We start from the raw sequence: 23,350 nt of genomic DNA on the forward strand, positions 1-23,350 counted from the left end.
CTGCTCATGTTAGATCACCATTATGAACATGAAATATTCTACACTAAGGACATCTAAGGCCTCTAAGGACATCTAACACTTTTAAAACTGTTCCTGTTCGTCTAGCATTCAGAAGGCATTCAGAAAGTCTTCCAAAGACTTTCAAGTTAAATGCAATTACTTTTGACAGGTTTTCTATATTTTCCCTATCATTTCTTGCTGGGACCGATAGGCCCTCAGGTACATTCTCTTCCTGCCTTCTTCGTTTTGCTGCCTTTAATGTGCTACGGGCTGAGAAAGCAGGTAATACAACTTTTAATAGAATTATGTTTGAGAAAGAAAACAGGCTCTCAGTTGAGGTGAGCAGATTCTGCCAGTGAGTAAAGCGTGAGAGCTTTCCAACAGGTGAACAGAACATAATTTGAAGGAAAATATTCCTCAACTGTTTCAGCTTATTCCTGGGTTTTGCCTATTTTCTAAATACTTGAGTTGCAAAGTTAGTGACCTCTTAATAAAGGAGGTATTATAACAATTTAATATTTTTTCCCTTTTTAAATGCCACATAATTTTACAAGTATTTTATGACCTAGTTATCCAGTTTTAAACTAGAGAACTGCTTAATTATGTCTTAGTGACTTATCAGTAAAGGTTAAATGTAAAGTTAAAAGGTTAAATTTATATTTTGGCCTCCATAAATTTAAAAGAAATTAAAGATTAATATATACATGTGACTAAACATTAATTATATATTGAATATTTTCAATGTGACCTTATCAAAATGCCAAATCTTATAGGTTACTATAAATTATCTTAAATTTGGAAAATAAATTTTATGATGAAACAAATGGCTGAATACAAAGGCAAAGAGATCAGGAGGACTCCATGATATTGTAAGCTCTGTTTTCTTAGGGCCTGCATCAGTTCATGATAGACAGCTCAAACAGAAGGGAGCACATTAGTTCTTTCAGGATGCTAAAATTTTATTTGTCAATTTTGTTTTTTGTTTAAAACAATGAGGAGCAAGGAGGGAAAAAAATGGGAGATCTCTGCTGAACACATACCTCAAAACTGACGGGCATATTTCTCTTCAGAGCAATTTCAAACACTAAGCTGATCTCAGACTTATTTGCATCTTTGTCATCATCCATTTCTTTTCCTGATTCGCAATTCTAAATCACAAAAAAATAGGACAACATTGAATCTTCACTTTGTAACAAACTTTACATGTACTGAACAACCAAGAGAACCTATCTTAGACATCACAGGAAACCAGAGACTGGATCCTGTGGATTCCCACGGAACCACTGCAGTCAAGGGCTTTGCTGAGAGGCTTCTTGTGATTTGGTTTTAAGTTTTTTCCCCTCAGAGTAGAAGGATAAATGCTGAGTGTGGAAATCTTTTACTCAACTAAACACTAATCTGATGTAGATATCCCCAGACCTAGTTTTCTTTACAGACCTCCATCTCTCTCTCTCTCTCTCACACACACACAGTATCTTTACCAGTGTGTGATATTTAATCTTCTATGAAGACTAAGTTGCAGAAAGAGTATAGGATTCAAACCAGGAGGCTGGAGCTCTGCGTCTGGCTCTGCACCTATTTAACACCTACTTCTGGAGCCTTACACATGCTGAACACCATGTAAGCCTTAAAGAGATCAAGAGACAGTATTCTTGCTGTCAAGAAGCTTAGGACTTAGTGGAAAGACAGACGCAAACATAAGAGTCATGATGAGAGTGTACAAGGACAAAAATGCTAAGTCTGCCATTAACTAAGAAAAATCGCAAAGGGGGAGGGACAACAGGCTTGAGGAAGGGCAAACTAAAGGCTGGACCTCTAGCTTCAAAAACTGAGTGGAGAACTCAATAAGAAGGGGACTTATTAGGCACTGGTGAACTAGAGATACCATTTTGAAGTCAACAGAGAATGCAGCTGAAACCATGGGAATGAGTGAAATTACTGAATATCAGCTTCGAATAACCTCGTTGGTAAAATAAAGTAGGACTAAAAAAATCCATAAATATCTCCTCCACTTGAAACTCCTTGATTCTAGGTCAATTAACACAATGTAATCCATGCTCAATAAAACACAGCACTCAATGCAAAGTAAATGAATGTTATTTCTCATCCTTGCTCACTTTCCCAAATCCTGCCTTGCCTGGGAAGGCTAAGCCAAAGTGCTCGAAGGCAAGGCCATCCTAACAAAACACAAGAGTCTAACCGAGCACACAGGTGAGCTGAAGCGCCGCCACAGCTGATCCAGTGTTCCCTTCTACTAGCAGAGACTTCCTCTGTTTGTAAAGAAGCATTCTTTGTCTTCTCAGTCATCTCCCTGGGAAGCTATTAGAAATAGGCTGCCACATTGCCACAGTGACCCACCTGAGCTGATTTTTCTGGAATAGGTTCATTCTGCAGTGCTTGAAGGGCTTTCATTGCGGCATTGTGTCTAGCGGCTTGTCGAGTCTTCCCTTCCCCAAAAAATTCATTATTTCCTACAGTCAGCTGAACATAAAAGATCTTGGGCACTGGGCAATGATACCTAAAGTAAGAAAATAAAAATGTTAACATGAATCACTCTGTAATCATTAGTAAGATTTGTTTTGCTTAAAATATTAATAAGCCGGTATAATCCACTATGTGCATGCGTGCTAAGGCACTTCAGTCGTGTCTGACTTTTGTGACCCCAAGGGCTGTAGCCTGCCAGGCTCCTCTGTCCATGGGGATTCTCCAGGCGAGAAAACTGGAGTGAGTTTCCAGGCCCCCCTCCAGGGGAGCTTCCCAGGGATCAAGCCCAAGTCTCTTATGTCTCCTGCACTGGCAGGTGGATTTTTTACCGCTAGTGCCACCTGGGAAGCCCAGATCCATTATAACCTCCTATTAACCTCAATAAAGTTTTACCTCACAAATATATTTATAAAAGATAAAATGTGAGTCAGTATATATATTGATGATAAAGCATGTATGCTGATCTCCATGAAAAACATATTTTGGAAAACATTAAACATAACTTAATACTGTAAAAATTATTTCGTTATATCACAGAAGACTTCCTGGCAAGAAATTTTCAGTTACATTTTGACGGAAGTGAGCCAAATGGTCTGGGGCTGAAGGATGGGGACTCACCACAGAGGCAAGAAACAGGCAAGACCGTCAAGGTGACAATATGCAGACTGCCATGCTTTTAGCAGAAGGTAACCATAATTAGACGTGGGAAGGGCAGAGAGATGGAGCTACTACTGTAAAGTAATAAATACTTTGCAAAGTACTAAGGAGAGAAGATTCACCATAAGAAAGAATGGGGAGTTTCAGCCAATTCTAAAGCAGAAAGAACCATAATAAAATGTATTTAAGGTGAAAACTTTTAGCAGGTTTGTGTTTAATGAGACTGAGAGGAAGCACAATTAGAAAGCTGCAATGATGCCAACGTAAGGGGAGATTGTAAGGGGATTGTAAGAAGAAAGGATAAACAAAAGAAATTAAGAGGCTATGCAATATAATCTATTAATTTAACAATTATTTATGGGGCACCTTCTTATGATGAGGGAATATCACAGCAAACAAAAACATGCCTTACAGCGGAGAAGACAGACAATAAATAAAATAAATAGGTAGAATATCTAGGATGTTAGAAATACATGTTGTTTTTTTAATATTTATTTATTTGGCTGTGCCAGGTCTTAGTTGAGGCACACAGATCTAGTTCCCTGACCAGAGATGGAAGCCAGTCCCCCTGCATTGGGAGAATGGAGTCTTAGCCAGTGGATCACCATGAAGTTCCATATACATTTTAAACAGAAAAAGAAGGGAAGGTTCAAAAGTGAACTTTTTAAAAATTGCATGTATTAAGATTACAATAGAAACACTAGTGACACCATCTGAACAAAAGCAGTGATTTAATTCATTCACTGGTAATGGCAGTGAATGAAATAGTGAAAGTCTCTGGAGAGAATCAAGCAATTATCCGAGAGCTGTAGATCTGATTGCAACATGGTCTTCCGGTGTCGTTTGTACCTTTAGTGGCTTTCTCCTTTTTTGCCAACTACCCTTTTGAAGTCATTCATATTTGTTGCCTGAAGTCCCAATAAAAGTAAAATAGAAATTCTTGTTGTTTCTTCTACCCTTGAATGGACTGAGGGGTGAGGGAAGAGGGGCAGATAGAGTGATCAGTGAGTGTCTCACTGATAAGGTGACAACTGTGAAAAGAGCTCGAGTAAGTGAAGAAGGAAAGCATACAGGTATCTGGAGCAGGGCCTATAAGGCATTGAGAACACCAAGCGCAAAGGCTCTGAGGCAGCCGAGTGTCAGAAACGTTGGAGTGATTCAGAGGATTCCCACCAGGTGAGAGCTGGGGGTGTACAGAAAGGTAGACTAGGAGCTGGAACCCATGCCCAGATGCCAGAGGGCCTTCCTCAGAAATCACTGCGAGGATCTGACTTCTACCCTGAGTGCAATGGCTAGCCACCAGAAGGTTTCAAGGAGAGAAGTGACATAATCTGACTTAGACCTTGGAAGGATCATCTGACTGTAGGGGAATGATGGCAGACACAGGACATCTGTAAAGAAGCTATTGCAGTAATACGGGGGCCTGAACTAGGATGACAGCAAGGGAAGTAATGGGAAGTACTTGGATTCTGGACGGATTTCAAAAGTAGAGAAGATGGGTTTACCGAAGCACTGGCTATGGAATATGAGAGAGCAGTCGAGGAAGATGCCAGAATTTCTGACATGAGCAACTGGAAGATGGAGTGCCCAGGCATTAAGTTGGTGAAAACTGCAAAAAGAATGGGTTTGTTAGGAATGAATACCAGCAGCTCTGGTTTGGAGATGTTGAGTTATTCAGTCTTTTAGACATCCAAATGAAGATGTCAAACAGCCACTCAGATCTAATAAGTCTGGATTTCAGGAAAGAGGTCCAACGTGGAGATAAAATTTGGGAATCAATATATATAGGTGAAATTTAAAGCCACAAGACAGTGAGAACTCTTTGGGAGGGAGTGATAGGAGGAAAACCAAGCAAGCAGAATATCCTTCCTGAAAGCCAAATGGGGACAAGAATATCCAGGACGACGGAAGAGTCAGTCATATCAAATGCTACTTTACAAGTCAAGTGAAATGAAGACAGAACTATGACCACTGAATCGGGCAACTGAGCAAAATGAACAATCAATTTTGAAGGAATACTGAATTTATCGTTGAAACACTGAAAAATTAGGTTAAAAATCACCCCAGTGCTGGAAAATGTCTCTTTTTAAGCAAAGAAAAGCCAATCAAGTTACCACTAAGGTTTAGATGATTATTGGTGTCCAAGTGGCAGACCTCTATAGTCAACCTGAGATAAACTGCACAGAGCCCATTGTATAAGAATTCACAGCAGATGGGACTCATCAGTGAAGGTTTACTGAAGGTGAAGGACTAGAAATGTACATCAGTACTGAAGATGAGATTTGGGAGGTAATAATTGAAACCATGTTGAGTGGATAAGCACCTGGAACGGGTAAGTGTAAAAGCACCAAAAAAAAAGAGAAAAAGAGCCTAAGGCTGGGATCTGATGAATACCCATGATCAAAAGGCAGGGGAAATAATAGACGGCAGTGAAGGAGATGAAAGAGGATCAGAGTTAGAAAAGAAATTACAACACAATGTCAGAGGAAGGGATAATCAACAATGTCAAACGTAGCAGAGAAATCCAGAGCGAGTATGAAAAAAAAAAGGCACTGTTTTACATTTTTAAAGTCAAGTTTCTTGGCCCACAGTTTTCTATTAAGACAAAATATGTTAAATGTGTTTTTATTATATATCATATGTTCTCATTTTTAATTGCCAAATATAAAAAAGTTAAAGGAAGAAAAATCACTTATAGTAAAAGATATTTTTAACATGCAGAGACTAAAAAGCATTAAAGCCACAATTCTTTTTGCCCTTTGATTGCAAAAACTGATGTATTGAATTATATAATTCCCTAATACCTATTTTAGCTTAGATCCTTCAATGCAGAAATTTTGACAGACTAATATCATGAATACAGGTTATCTTCCTTCTCACAGAATTCAGTTTTCCTATCTTCACAGATTTTATGCATATTTCTAACTGGTTCCACTACAAAACTTGAAAACAGACAACCTGAAATCAGAAATTTACTCCTGGACTGAGATCTTATGTGGCAAGCTTTCACCATAGAGCAAATGTTTACAATTAATTATACACTTCTGAAAACAGAGGTCCGCGGCTGGAATGCTAACAGATCTTTAACTACAGTGGAGGGAGTGGGCGCCACTATAATCACTAAGGCCTGCTGACAATTACAAAACTCATTTCGGTTTGCCACAGAGACAAACAAAATTTCTGTTCATTATAACTTTACTGGAATATGATGTCATAACACATAACCATACTGAAACAATCTGCTGATTTTCTGACCAAAATATTAATTGCACACTAAAGAGCCCTTGGGGCCTCTTCCTTTTTGGCCATCAAAAATGGCTCTATGTACGCGTGTGTGTATGATGTGGATACGCGCGTGTGTGTGTGTGTGTGTGTGTGTGTAGTATCGCATAAATATCAGAGGGAAAACTAGGTATGTTGTATTTTTAACGTAAAAAGTAAAAAGCTCTAGCACTAACAGCAGGAAATACCAAGACCCGACGCCTGACTTGTTTCATTCCAGTTTCATTCCATCCTCTTACTTAACAATGATTCTTAATAATTTACCCCACGTGGTTGGAATACCTTATATATCACATCTCCTCATACCATCATGACTATTACGATTAACCAGAGCACTCTCATTAATGGCTCCCAGATTGAATTATAGGAGAGAAGATGGAGAATTCCTTTCGTGTGTTAGGTCCTGGTCTCTAAATATTCATTTCCCGTGGTTAAAAAAAAACAAACTCAGGTACTTTAAAAGTAGGTATGGTCCATTTAATGGAGTCCCTTTTTCTATTTTTACTTATTTTTATTTTATTTTTGGTAAAGTGCTTATAATAAGTGATGCATGTATTTCTACAAATTAGCACATATATATACTTACCTAATCTTATACTGCTCTTTTCTCTTTTAATGTTTGTCTCATCAGTTTGGTTTTTTATTTTTTTTTAATTTTTTTTAGTTTGGTTTTATTTTTATAAAAACTTTTTAGTTTGTAGTGGGGCACAGCTGATTAACAGTGTTGTGCTAGTTTCAGAACAGTGAAGGGACTCGGCCATACACACACACACGCATCCATTCTCCCCCAAACTCCCCTCGCATCCAGGCTGCCACATAACATTGAGCAGAGCTCCGTGCTCTCCAGTAGGACCTTGTTGGTTATCCACTTTACACTGCTCTTCCCGAATGACCTTCCTGAATTAGGATTCTGTGACCAATGCTTCAATCCCCATCGTGATTACTGTTAAAAGATGAGCCGTGAAAACTCACTAATCCAGACTATTAAACGTTCAAGGTCAACTGATTTCTACCCACCACTTCTTCCAGGGTATGTTTTGTAAAGCATGATTCCGCTTTCATAAGCATCTCTGGTGCCTGTTACAGATGCAGGTTCCTGTGTCCATCTCTGATAATGGAACACAAGGCTTCACTTGCACAAGTTCCCCTGGTGAGCATGCACACTATAGTCTGAGAGTGCCTGCAGCCTACAGGATGGCTGATGCAACCTGATGACTGCTTCAAGCCCCATGCAAGCAAAGGACTGAATGCGCTCCTTACGGCACCACAGTTAGGTTTCCTGCATCTCTTTCTCATTTAATCCTAAAGGCAGCTTGGTGAGACCGATGTCTCCATGGTCACTTTGTGTGTTAGTCACTCAGTTGTCTACAACTGTTTGCAATTGCATGGATTGTATCCCACCAGGCTCCTCTGTCCATGGAATTCTCCAGGCAAGAATACTGGAGTGGGTTGTCATTTACTTCCGCAGGGGATCTTCCTGAGCCAGGGATCGAACCCAGGTCTCCTGCATTACAGGCAGATTCCTCACCATCTAAGCTACTAGGGAATATTTTAGGGTCACTTTGAGATATAGCAAAACTCCCCAACAGTTTCTAGGGGTCAAACTCAAGTCTTCCTAACTTCAGAGTGTAGGCCACTCAAGTCATTTCCTGATAATCTGCTTTACCTTCTTCTATTTTTGTTCATATGTTTATTAAACTAGCTATATCCTTGGCGGGCCAGAGAATCTAAGGCAGGGTTTTTTCTAAACCTAATAATAAGGTCTACTAACAGACGTCAGTTGTGTTTCACTGACAAGCTGCTGAACAAACAGAACTCCACAATGAGATTTTGTGTTTTGAGGGTATATTAGGCCAAGCAGGGACAAAAATAAGCACAAGTGGGTAAACTACCAGGCACTGGTAACAACGAATCCAATGCAGGCAACACCAAAGACTCGGGTTCGGCCCCTGGGTGGGGAAGAGCCCCTGGAGCAGGAAATGGCAACCCACCCAAGTACTCTTGCCAAGAAACTCCATGGACAGAGGAGTCTGGCAGGCTGCAGTCCATGGGATCACACATACAGACGAACACACACACAACCTCAGGAGCAACAGATCAGAAAAATGGGCTCAAGTACCACCCTGCCTAACAATCTTCAATTTTATAAAGGCTGTTTGTAAGACCACTTCCCCCCCCCACATTCCTCTTTGCCCTCTGTCTACTAATAGTCTTATAAAAAACAAACAAGCACAGTTTCAAGTAAAGTAAGTTTCCCTTTTCTTTAGATCTCAAAAGTCTTTAGATTTGGCCTGTCTTCAAGATTTCACAAGTCACTACAACAATAAAGAAAAGAATGGTATTTGGTTCTTTTGAATTAATACTTGACATTGCTTATACAGTTTTGCTTTGTTTCTGAGCAAACAGAAGGTTTTACATTCTTATATATTCTCGTGAGAACATGATATTCTTAGTCTTATATCTGACTGTCAGTTATAATGACTTTCCACACTATAGATCCTTGCCATCCTCCCTAAAGTTACCTCATTAATGCTCTCTTTGTGGACTCATTTTATATATATCTTTCTAAACAACCAGAATCCTCCCGATTATTCTCTGACTGCCTTCTTCTCCAACATCCCCACTTTTCTAAGTATCATTTTTACAAGGTGAGAAAGATATAGTCCAAATAACATTATAACTCTTAAAAATTGAAAAATAATTGCTTCATTTTATTTGATAGCCTTATTCATAAATCTCAGCCCAGCTTAAGTGTTCATATCTCCCCTACAGGTTTATGTCTTAAATATATGAACATGTTATCTTCTGATCTAATAAGGAAAGGCCTTGAATTTCTGTGTTTACTTCTAACATGGACTGAAAAACAGCAATATCACTTAATCTTTCTATCTCAGTTTACTTAGCTGTAAGATGTTGGCAGAATTTATGTTTAAAGGACTCTAAAAAGCAAAACTGAGAATTCAAATGCCCTGTTGGTTATTCTGATGTTCTGTACATTTTTTGGCACAACGAAGCATTCTTTTCCTTGCTATAGAAAAATAATAGGCTTTATCATAAAGCTGTAAAATAGTCCCTGGCACATTTTCAAGCTTGTATGTATATAAAATGTCCAGATAGGAGAGAGTTCTTTCTCTATTCACATCTATAAATTTTGAAAATATATCTTTTATGGGATCTGAATGTTTAGTCTTGAGAAATTTCAAAAATGAAGATATATTAGAAAAGATTCACAGGGCAGCTGAAAATAAGCTTTAAGAGAGTTTTTAGAATATTCTATTCTATTTGGTAAATTATTAGGTTGGCCAAAAAGTTTTGTTCAGGTTTTTCCATTACATCTTATGGAAAAACTCGAACGAAACTTTTCGGCCAACCCAATGTTATGTTTAAAATGCATAAAGAAAAATACAGAAAGATAGGCACTAAAAGCTGGAATAGGATGTTTTGAAGTGATTGAATTATAAATGATAGTTTCTTTCATAATTCCAAATGTTTTAAAATAATATAGCTGTACTGGTGTACAAACAGAAGAAAATATTAAATTGAAATAAGTCTAGGCGCTGTCCAAAGGTAAACCTGTGTTCAAAATGTAAATCTGATGAATCAGTGGAATGACTTGTAGAATATAAAATATGAGCCATTAAGAGTCAGCAATTTGTACCAGGTCACTGATGCCAGGACCACAACAGGACTATGGAAAGCAGAGCATATTATCAAAGAGCCCCACTTTATAAATACATAATCAGCACCTTGAATTCCACACTTGGATCCAGCATGAAACTATTCTTGCCCCTTCCCTAAATGGTTATCTAGATAAATCATCATCACCACCATCACTGTGATTACAGCAAACACATAAAACTCACTACGTGCCAGTCACCATTCCAAGCTGTGTGCATACTCAACTCATTCAGTCACCCTGACAACCTCAACATCACTTCACACATGAGGAAATGAGGAACAAAGATGTTAACTAATTTGCCCAAGGCCATACCACTTGAGTTACCATTTGAACCCAGACAGGGGCTTTTCTGGTAGCCCACTTGGTAAAGAATCCACCAGCAATGCAGGAGATCCTGGTTTGATCCCTGGGTTGGGAAGATCCTCTGGAGGAGAACATGGCAACCCACTCCAGTATTCTTGCCAATCCCATGGCAAGAATACTGGAGTGGGTTGCCATGCTCTCCTCCAGGGGATCTTCCTGACCCAGGAACCGAACCCATGTCTCCTGCATCTCTTGCATTGGCAGGCGCGTTCTTTTACCACTACCACCACCTGGTAATGAAATCCTGATATATGATACAATGTGGATGGACTCTGAAAACATTAAGCTAAATGAAAGCGAGACACAGAGTCTACATATTGTATGACTGCATTCAGATGAAATGTCCACAACAGGCAACTCCATCGAGACAGAAAGGAGATTAGTGGTTGTCAAGGGCGAGGGAGAGGGAAGGTGGGGAGTAACTGCTAAGGGGTATGGGGTTTCTTATGGGGGTGACGAAATGTTCTGGAATTAGATAGTGGTAATGACTGCACAACACTCTGAATGCAGGAATTCACAATGCACTGAACTCTACAAAGTGGTTAAAATGGTGAAGTTTATGTTACCGTGGATTTTACCTCAATAAAAAACAATTTCCAAAAAAAAGGTCCATACTCCCGAGGCTTCAATCTTCTGTTTCTCATAGACAAGACAGTCTTCCTAGGTGATGTCACCTGTTCCTACTTACATTCTTGGCAGACTCCCAGAAATTAGCCTGCCAAACTGGGGGAGCACAGGGGAGAGAGAGTAAAACCATTCCTCCCTCTGAACGCTCAGGAATGAATAACCTGGTCCTCTTCCTGCCCTTGTTTGGTTGCCAGGGCTGTGGGTAGGTGGGGTATATGAATCAAATTACTGACTCAACAAATATTTATTAAGGGCCTAATTTGTGCTAGGGACTCTTTTAGTCCCTAGGGATGGTAGACAGGACTCAGGAGACAATCAGTCTATCAAACATTATCTACTGGTAAGAAGGGCTAGGAAGAAAAGTAATGCAGAGGAAGGGAGCAAAGTTAAAGGCTCATTCAGGAGGTAACAGCTGAATAGAGAGAGAGATGGAGTAAGAATTCTAGGCATGCAGATGCCAGGAGGAAAAAGTGTCTTAAGCAAATAGCATAGCAAAAGCAAAGGCCCTGGGGCAGTAACAGAGGGGGGCATTCTTTGAGCAAGAGCAAGTGTTCTTGTACCTGAGAAGCAGTGAGTCAAGGGGTGAGTGGTAGGAAACTAGTCACACCTTCACTCCACGTGTGACAGGAGCCATGGGGGGAGAGGGGTAAGCAAGGAAGTGACACGGTCTGACTTCTTACTGAAAAGCCTCTCACTGCTGTTTGCCCAAAGAAAGGCAAGAAGAGAGTGGCTGGCAGGACACTGCATAGTACAGAGAAGTCATCTCTGAGCACACGGGACTGAACTTGCCCAGGAGGATACACCAGGATTGCAGCAGAGATGAAAGCCCACCTAAGGATTATGATCATTATTTTAAGACGGGACCAGTCAGCATAGTTATGCTTTCCCAGGTATATCTGCAACCCTATGGACTATAGCCCACCAGGCTTCTCTGTCTGTGGGATTCTCCAGGCAAGAATACTGGAGTGGGTTGCCATGTCCTCCTCCAGAGCATCTTCTTGACCCAGGGATCAAACCCACATCCCTTGCATCTCCTACACTGCAGGTGGATGCTTCACCTGCTCAACCACCGGGGAAGGCCAATACAGAGGCAGAAGAGCTGGTCTTAACTAGTTAACAGTTCTGCAAAGCCTCAGTGATAGAGGCAGGGAAGCACAGGAGTTAAGTGACTGACCACAGGATGGTAAGAAAAGAGTGATAAGCTCCAATGAAATGCAGCCCTGCAGAATCTGGCAGATTACTAAAGGCTGCAACTGTCCTGGAGCTCTGCTCAATGTGTGCCCTAAGCACGGGTAACAGAGGACACCCTCTATCTCCTGCCACCCCGCTGAATGGCAGGCATGGATCAGGGGCAGCTAGGTGTGCCTCCCATGTGGCAGCTGACATGCAGTGCTGGAACTTGTGACTGGAAAGAAGGGTCCTCAGCAGAGCAAGCTGGGGGGAGCTCCCCTGCCAGAGTGTGCTGCCGCCGTGTCCCTCTGGGCACTGAGGCACACCGTCTGAGACTGGTAAATGACTGGCACCACAGCCAGCCACGTGAGGAGTGATGGTACAAGGATGGGGTTGGGGCCCCTAGGACAGAGTGTCTCAAAGGCCCACACAAAAACCACCAGCGTCCAGGACTTCCCTGGCAGTCCAGTGGTTAAGACTCCATGCTGTCAATGCAGGGGTACAAGTTCAATCCCTGGTCAGGGAACGAAGATCCCACATGCTGCCTGGTGTGGCCAAAAGATTAAAAAAAAAATCATCAGCGTTCTCCTGAAGGGGTCGAGGAACACCAGTTAAAAGGCAGATTCAAGACTGACAATCAGACTCTTCGGGTGAGTCCAGTAATCAACACCATTAACAAACTGCCTTGGTGATTTTTTTTTTTTTTTAATTTTTCTTCCCTTCTCTTGCTTGTGAATACAAAGGCTTTCGATTTCTGAATGTTGACTTTGTCCTGTCTCCCTTACTGAATTTTCCTGCTGCCTGTAACAAGATTTTTTAGTTCTCTTGCAATTTTCTAGATAATCACATCTGTGAAAAACTGGTAACTTTCTCTATTTCTTTCCATATTCTTTTTATTTTTCCCTAAATTAAGAGGGTCCATACTTCCAATTGAGGTTTCGCCGGTGGTTCAAACAGTAAAGAATCTGCCTGCAATGCGGGAGAACCCAGGTTCAATGCCTGGTCAGGAAGATCCCCTGGAGAAGGGCATGGGAACCCACTCCAGTGTTCTTACCTGGAGAATCCCATGGACAGAGGAGCCTGGTGGGCAAAGAGTCAGACACAACTAAGCAACTAACACTTTCACTTTCACCTCCAACTGAATACTGAAGAGGAACTGATAACAGATGGTCTTGTTTCTTATTTTAAGGGGAATGTGACTAGCATGTCCTCATAAGCATAATGCTGGCTTTGGGGCTGGATTCAGATGGAATGGGATGGTTGTGTGTGTGAGAGAGAGAGAGAGAATATGAGTGCATCTACAGAATATATAGTTTACAGTGTTATATTAATATTCCATTATTCAAAGTATATTTTCTAAGTCAAGAATGGGTTTTTTAATGTCTTTTCAGCATCTGTGTAGTTAACAATTTTTGCTTTTCATCTGTTAATAAGGTGAATCTTATTAACATATTTTCTAATAGTGAAACAATTTTACATTCTAAGAATAAATACCACTTAGTAAGGGTACTTACTTCTATATACTGATAAATTGTTTGCCAATATTTCAATTAAGGTTTTTTCACTGATCTGAATACAACACTGATCTGAAGCTCTGTCCTTTGCTGTTTCAAACTTGCATTGTTGAGCTAGACAACAAGGTTATTCTTCAAAGGTTCAGTAAAATTCTTCTGTGAAACCACCGAGGCCAGGTGCCTTTCCTTCAAGGTGGTGGAGGGAGGTGGTGGGAGTTAGCTCTTCAACTACTTATCCTTTTACATGTATAGACATTGGATCTTTATTTTCTCCTTTTGAGGTCAGTTTTGATCGTGTCTATTTTCCTACAAAAGCACCCCACCCATGATTGCAGGTTCTGAATTCATTTCCCATTGAGTTGAACAAAGTTGTTCATTAGGAGAGTTTTTATTTCTTGTGCATCTGTAGTGTTCTCCCATCCTCAGACTGTGTTCTGCATATCTGTGCTTTCGCCTCACAATGGCTTGCCTTGATTAAGTTACCTATTCATATATTATATTGGTTCTAAGATACTGGATTATACATGTTTTTTTTTCTATTTTTCTTCAGTTTTCTAATTTACCTATCAATACATTCATCTTCCTTCCTCAGACTTCTGTTACTCCTTTCCTAACTTCCTGTGTTGGATATATAATTAATTTTCAAGGTATCTATTTATCATAGATATAAGGTTAATGAACCTGCCTTTTAATAGGCTTTATGTTGTCTGAACTGTAATGTCCGCAAGAGGGAAATACACAATACAGTGCTTCCTAAATATTTTTGGTAATAAAACTCCCTTTCTAGTGAACTAGCATTCTACAAAACACACCTAGAGACATACTGCCTTAGTTTGGACACTGCATATCCCTCCAAGTTACTGCTTAATCTGCTAAAAGCTTTTTATTTTAAATGTAATAAAGATTACTTAATATTTTAAGAAATACAATTAAGAATATTTATCAAGTACACTTACAAGATTGATCAGATTAGAAAAACACTAAGCAAGTGAATAGAGATCTTTAGATTACATTAAGATCAATTGGATTGAGGCTCCATCTACTCATCTATAAGCTCTTTGGGTAAGAGGAGGAACTTTTTCTAAGACTCATCAGTAATATGAAAGATTTTCTCTGTATCAACTTTCTCCATCTGATTCAAGTGGCAAACCAGGGGGAAATGATTGCAATTTTCATGAAATATCATAGCACATCTGTGTATTTATTCAGGAACAATTTTCAAATGTGTGTGTGTGTATGTATACACACGTACCTCGAGTGCACTTTGCACTTCAAAAGCTTTTGTAAAATGTTTAAAGAAATACAATTTAAAATTTTAATATGTATTTAATAAATACTGCATGCTACTAGTCTAACAGATCCTTTAGCTTAAGGAAATTATGGAACACATGGCTTATTTTTTCTTTGAGTTGAAAGATTCTCTTATTCAATTCCATCAACAGATCATCTTTGGTTGGGGGCTGTCTGAGAGTATTCTCTGAAAACCATTGGTGAAGAGAACCTCTCAAATCCTTTCCAGTTCTTGAGACTAGTTTCAGAAAATATTTTAAATACTTCTGTTTCTTCATTAGCTTAAGCCCCAAAGTAGATGTTTTTAAGAAGTCTGAGTTAAAAAAAAATACAAACATAATAGATTATAATTTTAAAAGAGGTCTCACATGCTTTGTGGATAAATTAATTTTGTAATGTCTAGAACAAAAGATTCAAGTTCATGATTGTGTTTGCACTGGAATCTTCCAAGAGCTTTAGAAATTGTTTGCTTTGTTACAATGTCCAACCCAGACATCTATTCCAGTGCCTTTACTGATCAGAATTAACTATCAACTTTGGACGCTTGCCCACTTCAAATACTCCCAAAAGTAACATGGAGACATTACATCAGCGTTATTGCAGGAAGATTAATGTGCTTTGTTTGGAGATGCAAACAGTAATTATACTTACTGCATACTTCTAGTATTTCGTCTTTTTTACCTAAATCTAAGTGAATCTACTTGTATATTTGCATATAGTTTAATAACAACAAAAATGTGTAGTTAACAGATATTCACTAGAATATAAAAATTTACTTGGCATTTTCCCAGCTAATTGTTTTTACAGCTTGACTTCACTTATGCATTAGCTGCATTCATAAAAAGGTTTACATAAAGCAAATATTTTCATACTAAATCCCATTTTCCCACTGTTGCCCAATATTAAATCTTGAGTTGTATTTCTACAGGAAAATGTTGGCTCCAACACATCATAAAAATTATAATTAAACATCTAAAGATGTATGCCAAAGAATAGGTACATTTAATCAATTACTTTATAAAATACAGTTTATCCTCTCACCTGCAATAAAGATTAATCAAATGGATAACCATTTTGTTTCACATTCCCACAATTATTAGAAGGGCATGTACATTACAATAACAACAAATGTAGAGTTTTGGGTGACTTCATAGAAACTGAAAGTAGAAATATAACTTATTACCTAAAATTGCCACAGGGAGACATGCTGTCAGATTCAGGCAATGCAAGTAGTCTCAGATTATTGATAATAATCATTAAAGGGTCTTAGAAATTTCTTCTGGTTATTGGTAATATACTTGGCATTTTATTATAATCCATACCAGATGACTTACTGGAATTATACTGACCATTGGAGCCAACACCATCATCTGACTCAAAGATTACTTTTCAAAGAAATGGAAAAAAGGACATGTTCAACTACCTGGGATCCTTTTACAGTATAAAAAGGGTGAAAAGCACCTTTTGCTAAAGTAGAAGAGTACCTGGGACTTTTAGAAAATTTGCCAACTTTGAACTATAAATACTTTGAGGTAAGGCTAAGCAATTGAATTTTCAGTCATTTTAAATTAATTTTTTAATTTTTTGCACAAATTCTCCAGGGAATACTATGTGGACTATATTGTCTATGCTTCCCTTCCCCCAATAGATGCAGATGATCTAGGCATGCTTTTCATCAACAATAAAAAATAAATTAAAAAAAATCCTTATCTCAGAATCTGCACTAACCAATGAAATGTTCATTTCTGCCATGAACCTTGAGGATGGCATGGCAACAAATCAGATGATCGTACTGGTAAAGCTGTGACACTGATATTCAGTGTGACTACCGCACAAAGGAAGAGGTTGAGTAATACTGAGAATTTTAAAAGGCAGTTCCAAACCTATGGTTGCTGGGATGAAGGGCAGTTGGGGAGTTTGGGGTGGACATGTACACACTGCTGTACTTAAAATGGACAATCAACAAGGACCTACTGTTGCATAGGGAACTGTGCTGTGTATGTGGCCGCCTGGATGGGAGGGGAGTTTGGGGGAGAATGGATACACGTGGCCGCCTGGATGGGAGGGGAGTTTGGGGGAGAATGGATACACGTATATGCATGGCTGAGTCCCTTTGCTGCTCACCTAAAACTATCACAACATTGTTCATCAGCTATACTTCAATACAAACTAAAAAGTTTAAAAAATAAATCAATAAAAAAATAAAAGATTAACAGTTTCAACCTCTGATTATGCAGATAGTTTATTCCTGATCACAGTATGGATAAGAGATTGCACTTCAGTCACGCTGCAAATTCTCTTCTGTAGGTAAAGCAGCTTTTGAGGTTATCCTTGAATCAGTCTGCCATGATATCCTAATATTCCCAAAGTGGTGACATTTATAAGAGTGAACATAAAGCAGCAGAAAAAGCATGAGTTCTGCAGACATGTAATCCTGGGCTCGAGGACCAACTTGGTCCTCTCCTGGCCTGCAGCCCATGGCAAGTTACACTCGGGCCCAGAACACAGTAAGAAATCATGGTTGTCTGCCCTCCTCTTTCTTGGCAACTAACCCATCGTCCTTCTCAGCTATTCCACAGTGCTTTTATGATACTTCAGCACCTCTTATTTTTTTTTATTATTCCCCTTAATTAAACTAAGGGCCTTGCCACCAGCTCCTCAAACCCAGGGACCCTACTGCCAGCTCCATGTAACTATGCCTGCCAGGGGAGCCCAGCAGGGAGATGAGGCAGTGATGCTGGCAGGTCTCCAGCCTTTCACTCCATGTGCTGGGTGGGGCCCCCGGCGGGACCCTCACCACATCAGGGAGAACAGCACTCTGAGACTCCCCAGGAACACTGCCGGTTGGTTCATCAGTCATTTGAGAATGCTGATGTACTTCAAGACATCAGGTAGTGTTCAGAAGACATACTGACATGTCCAATATTACAAAGACCAGGAAAAAATCAACTAAATAAATCTTCAGATGAATCTAATGTAAAGTAATGAACATTACCTTTACTACACTTTTTAAAATTCTCTGTCTTATGTCTCAAGGACATCTATTTACATGTTTGGGGCTATGTTCTATCTGTATAAACTATTCTGTATCATGTCAGTCAACCACAGTGTAGGAGTCTAGTAATTAATTCATCTTTGAAGAAGTGCATCTTGACCAGAGACTGTGAGAATGTCAACAAATAATGAGGAAATAAAGAAAGCGAGTGGGTCAAGGTTCTGATAACTGAAGCCAAGAAAAAGCCTGGGAAATTACTGAGTAGTAAGCTCCCAGGAAACCTGCACTGAGAAAAGCAGCAAGCCATCACAAGAAAAACACCTGAGATGATTACAAATACAGTCCAAACAGAGGCAGAGGATCCTAAACCTGACTCTAAGAGGAAAGAGAAAGTGAAAGTCACTCAGTTGTGCCCAACTCTTTGTGACCCCATGGACGATCCAGTCCAGGGAATTCTCCAGGCCAGAATACTGGAGTAGGTAGCTGTTCCCTTCTCCAGGAGATCTTCCCAACCCAGGGATCAAACCCAGGTCTCCTGCATTGCAGGCAGATTCTTTACCAGCTAAGCTGCCAGGGAAGCCCTGACCCAGAGGTAAAGGAGAACAACTCAACAGGTGAGGGTGCTTCTTTTCCATCTCAATGAGAGAGACGAGGGATGAGGAAATGGCAGAGAAAAAGCATGAAAGCAACAGGGTGGACAATACCTGATGACACTAGGTATGGTATTAAGATTATTTTATCACATTCCATTAGAAATAAAGACTATTGAAACAATATAAACATGTACTGGATTTAGGAAAGATCAGAACATGAGACAGTTTCATTTTTGTTTTACAGTGGGATATGGAGACAACTAAAAAGATCAATACAGTTAAAAAAAAATGATCTGCTGACTTTACTGATTTGAAGAAAGTCTTCCATATGATCTTAGAAAGATAGGATGTCAATCAAAATCAATGGGTCATTCAAACCCAGTGTGTATAACATTCCAGAAGTATTTGAGAAATTCTGAGGAACACAGAGAATTCTGAAAACCTGAGACTCACATGGGAGTAAAGGAAGAATGCATCCTGAGGAAATTTTATTTATTTCTGTTATTCTCGTTTACTCACTTTATCATTCTTCTGAAAAATTCACTCGCGAACAGAAGAAAGGCTCACACACACACACAAAGACTACACAGTCTCACGTGTGGAGAGTCACAGTCATTGCAAGACAAGGAGAGGAACCTGCAACATATTCTCAGATTGTAAAACTGGGAACTCCCCAGTCACAGAGGCAACAAGACTGATGCGTACATGCATGAGCGCAGTGATCCCCAGGGAATCACCCAGACACGCAGGAGAAATCCCGGCCAGACACAGAGCACTTCAGAGCTGGTGAACTTATGATGACGTCAACCAGAGGAAGGGCTAATCTTATCATCTTGGTTGTCATTTGACTCTTGTGCTATGAAAATGTAATTCTAATAACACCAAAATAAGTACATGCTTTTACTTCTCGAATTTAAGAAGGCAAGGCTGCCCCTGAAAATGCCTGTGGACCCTGTAACAGACCATTAAACTCCTTTAGTAAAAGAAATGTTTAGAGTGAATAATTCACGTACTCTTCGGAGGCGATGTTCTAGGAAGGCTGTAAATGGACTGATTTCTGCTCAGACACGGGGGAAAGGGGAATCGTATTCATTGTAGTCTTAGTGTCTCGTATCTGGCACGACGCCGAGCACTTAAAAGGAGTCCAACAGGACTTCCCTGGTGGCGCAGTGAATGAGAAGCCACCTGAGGACGCAGGGAACACGGGAAGCTCCCACAGGCCGCAGAGAGGTTAAGTCTGCGCCACAACTACTGAGCCCATGCACTCTAGGGTTTGTGCTCTGCACCAAGAAAAGCCGCCACAATGAGAAGCCTGTGCACCGCAACTAGAGTAGCCCCCACTTGCCCCAACTAGAGAAAGTCCATGTGCAGCAACGAAGACCCAGCACAGCCAAAAATGAATAAATAAAATAATTTTAAAATTTTTTAAAGAATAAAATTAATTTAAAAAAAAAAAGAGTCCAACACATCTTTGTTAACTGGGTGAAGAGATCACAGCTAGCATTTACTGAGCAGTGACCCTACACCAGCACTGTGCATATGAAAATTCATCTAGTCCACACAAGAGCCCTAGAAGGTAAATACTATTCTCACTTCCACTTAGACACCTGAGGAAACGGAAGAAGAGAGAAGCTGAAGTAACCTGGAAGAGGGAGGTCAGACTGGCTCCACAGTCTCCGTAACAGCTCCTCCATACACTGTAGTCCTCTCCACATGAGAGTGGATGGCTGGGGGGAGCAAACTGGTCAAGCAAGGACCAGGCTCTAAGCTCTATGGGAATAATGGATGAAGAGAGGACAAATGAAGAGATGACAGGACAAATCAGGCCTTGCAGCAGGCTGAGTTCAAACTAAAAGGCTGTCTGTGAGGTCCAGTGAGGGAAAGTGCCAGGAGTAGACATGCTCAGTTGTAATGGTGGACTCTAAGAACTTTCCAACACTTGGCATGATCAGTGACCTCAAGGAAGAAAAGCTAGGACAAACCTAGACAGCATATTAAAAGGCAGAGACATCACTTTACTGACAAATGTCTGTATAGTCAAAGCTATGGTTTTTCCAATGGTTATGTACAGATGTGAGAGCTGGACCATATAGCAGGTTGAGTGCTGAAGAACTGATGCTTTTGAACTGTGATATTGGAGAAGACTCTTGAGAGTCCCTTGGACAGTAAGGAGATCAAACCAATCAATCCTAAAGGAAATCAACCCTGAATATTCATTGGAAGGACTGATGCTGAAGTTCAAGCTCCAAGACTCTGGCCACCTGATGAGAAGAGCCAACTCATGGGAAAAGATCCTAATGCTGGGAAACTGAGGGCAGGTGAAAGGGATGACAGAGGATGAGATGGGTGGATGGCATCACCAATGGACAAGAGTCTGAGCAAACTCCAGGAGATGGTGAAGGACAGGGAAGCCTGGTATGCTGCAGTCCAAAAGGCTGCAGAGTCAGACACGACTTAGTGACTGAACGACAGATGGGAAATCTCAGAAAGGAACTATTAAAACAAAAATGGAAATTCCAGAACTGAAAAAGTTTCATATTCACTTCGATAGGCAAAATAACAGAAAGGAGATGAGAAAGTCAAGATTAATCAACAGAAACTATACAATCAATTATACAACAGAAATTAAACAAACAGAGGGGAGATGACTGGAAAAAATGAACGGAGCCTTAGGAATCTGTGAGATAATATTAAAAGGTCTACCAGGAAGAAAGGAGATAAAGAAGGCATAAAATATTAAAAGACATAAGAGCCAAAAACATCTCTTGGCAAAAGATGTTATGTACATAGTCAACAAATTCAGTGAGTAATATAAAGAAAACCACACAAGACACATATACTTGAATTGTTAAAACCTAAATATTACACACAGGAAACAATCATTCAAATGATGGTTGACTTCCTTTTTTGTCAGTTAAGGGAAAATTATGGTTGTTTTTAAATGGCTGACTTCTCATGAGAAAAAAAAACTGAGGCCCAAAGACAGTGAACAACATCTTTAAAGTGCTGAAAATAAAAAAGCTGTCAATTCAAAACTCTATATTCACTGAAAATATACTTCAAAAATAAAAGTAAAATAAACACATTTATTTTAGTGAAACTGAGGGAACTTATTGCCAAAAAACCTGTAGTACTGTAAGAAATGCTGAAGAAGAAAACTCAAGGTTGAAGTGCAGCCAGATAGAAACCTGGACTCTAAGAAAGGAATGAACAGCATGAAAATGGTGAACTTGTGAGAAAATGTGAAAGACTATTTTTTTTCCTTTAACTTTCTTTAAGATATGCAACTACTTAAATTCCAAATTATTGTGGAGGTTCATAGGGTATGCACATGTAATACAAAGAACGATACAATTAACAGAGGAGCTGAGGGGTTAAATAAACCCACACAGTTATTAGTTCCTAAAATTTTCACACTAAGTTACAAAAAATGATGCAACTCCATGTAGTAACATGGAATAATCTTTAAGGCGTAACTCAAACTTTAAAAAGATTCAGAATATTGTTACAGAATGATGCTCTGTTAAAGTAAATATACAAATTCAGCCAGAGGATATCCTGAAAGGATAAGCATGAATCTGGCAAGGGCAGACTGGGTACTGGAATGCACGGGTGGTACAGTGTTCACACTAACATTCAACTTTTAAAAATTTGTAATATATAAAAGTAATACCAAAAAATTAAAAAAATACACACAAAAAGCAAAAGCTCTGAGAAGTTACACAGTAAGAAAATGTTTACACTGTCCTTGATTCATCATTTCCCAAACCTATATGACTAAAGGAATACCACTCCCTTCCCTTTTTAAAATAACAGCGATTCTGTCTCAAGAGGGGTTAGTGATGTAGGTAGTGGCTTTTTTAAAAAAGTCACTCTTGGATTAATTTAGCTAACTAAATACAATAAGAAAACTACTCAGATCATTTGAAATACTATTTTTAAAAAAGACTTAGACCACCCGAGTAACTCTAATTATAATTGCAATTTCACTGGCAGTTTAACAAAGTTGCATCCACTGAAAGTCTAAACTCAGTATCTTCCAAGATACACTTAAAAGTAGTCACTATCCCAAGACTTATTTATTTTAAAAAGTCTTTTTTGGGTGTCTCTGACATTCCTGGCCAAACTGAATGAAATTAACTATCTCTGAAAGCATGGAAACTATTTGTAATAGTTTCTATTAAAAATGCCACAATACATTTTTAATTCTGAAAGTTTAACTTCCTAAAGATTGATATGAATTATAACCATTATTTTGGTGTAAGAATGAAAAAATTTAAGTTCAACTAATATCATTAGAATGTATCCATCTTGGTGTTACAGGTTAATGTATAATCTTTCCATCTGATGATATACTAATTTTACTAGTTCTCTGGATTCTGGGTTCCTCTGGATTTTAAATAATCTACTTGTCAATCTTCTTTGAGTGACTGAGTAAAAGTCATTCAGTGATGTCCTATTCTTTGCGACCCCATGACTATATAGTCCATGGAATTCTCTAGGCCAGAATACTGGAGTGGATAGCCTTTCCCTTCTCCAGGGAATCTTCCCAACCTAGGAATTGAACCAGGGTCTCCTGCATTGCAGGCAGATTCTTTACCAACTCAGCTATCAGGGAAGCCCTCAATCTTCTTTAATAGTGTATTTTACCCAATTTCTCTTTGCACCTGTATGAACAAAGGAGTAGGACCACAAT

The 23,350-nt window shown here is 39.4% G+C and overlaps 1 protein-coding gene across 16 annotated transcripts in view; it reads right to left on the minus strand.

The window, feature by feature from the left end:
• The window catches only part of STAU2 (staufen double-stranded RNA binding protein 2), a 293,835-nt gene that overhangs the window by 189,415 nt on the left and 81,070 nt on the right, over positions 1 to 23,350 (minus strand). For all 16 annotated transcript variants that reach the window (XM_070477173.1, XM_070477176.1, XM_070477170.1 and 13 more), the window contains 2 exons: positions 2,359 to 2,518; positions 1,041 to 1,148 (listed from right to left, as the gene is read on the minus strand). In XM_070477173.1, the coding sequence (XP_070333274.1) occupies positions 1,041 to 1,148; positions 2,359 to 2,518 (268 nt within the window). The remainder of the gene's footprint in view (positions 1 to 1,040; positions 1,149 to 2,358; positions 2,519 to 23,350) is intronic.

This window comes from Odocoileus virginianus, chromosome 15 (assembly GCF_023699985.2).
Source record: "Odocoileus virginianus isolate 20LAN1187 ecotype Illinois chromosome 15, Ovbor_1.2, whole genome shotgun sequence".
NCBI classification, from domain to species: domain Eukaryota; kingdom Metazoa; phylum Chordata; class Mammalia; order Artiodactyla; family Cervidae; genus Odocoileus; species Odocoileus virginianus.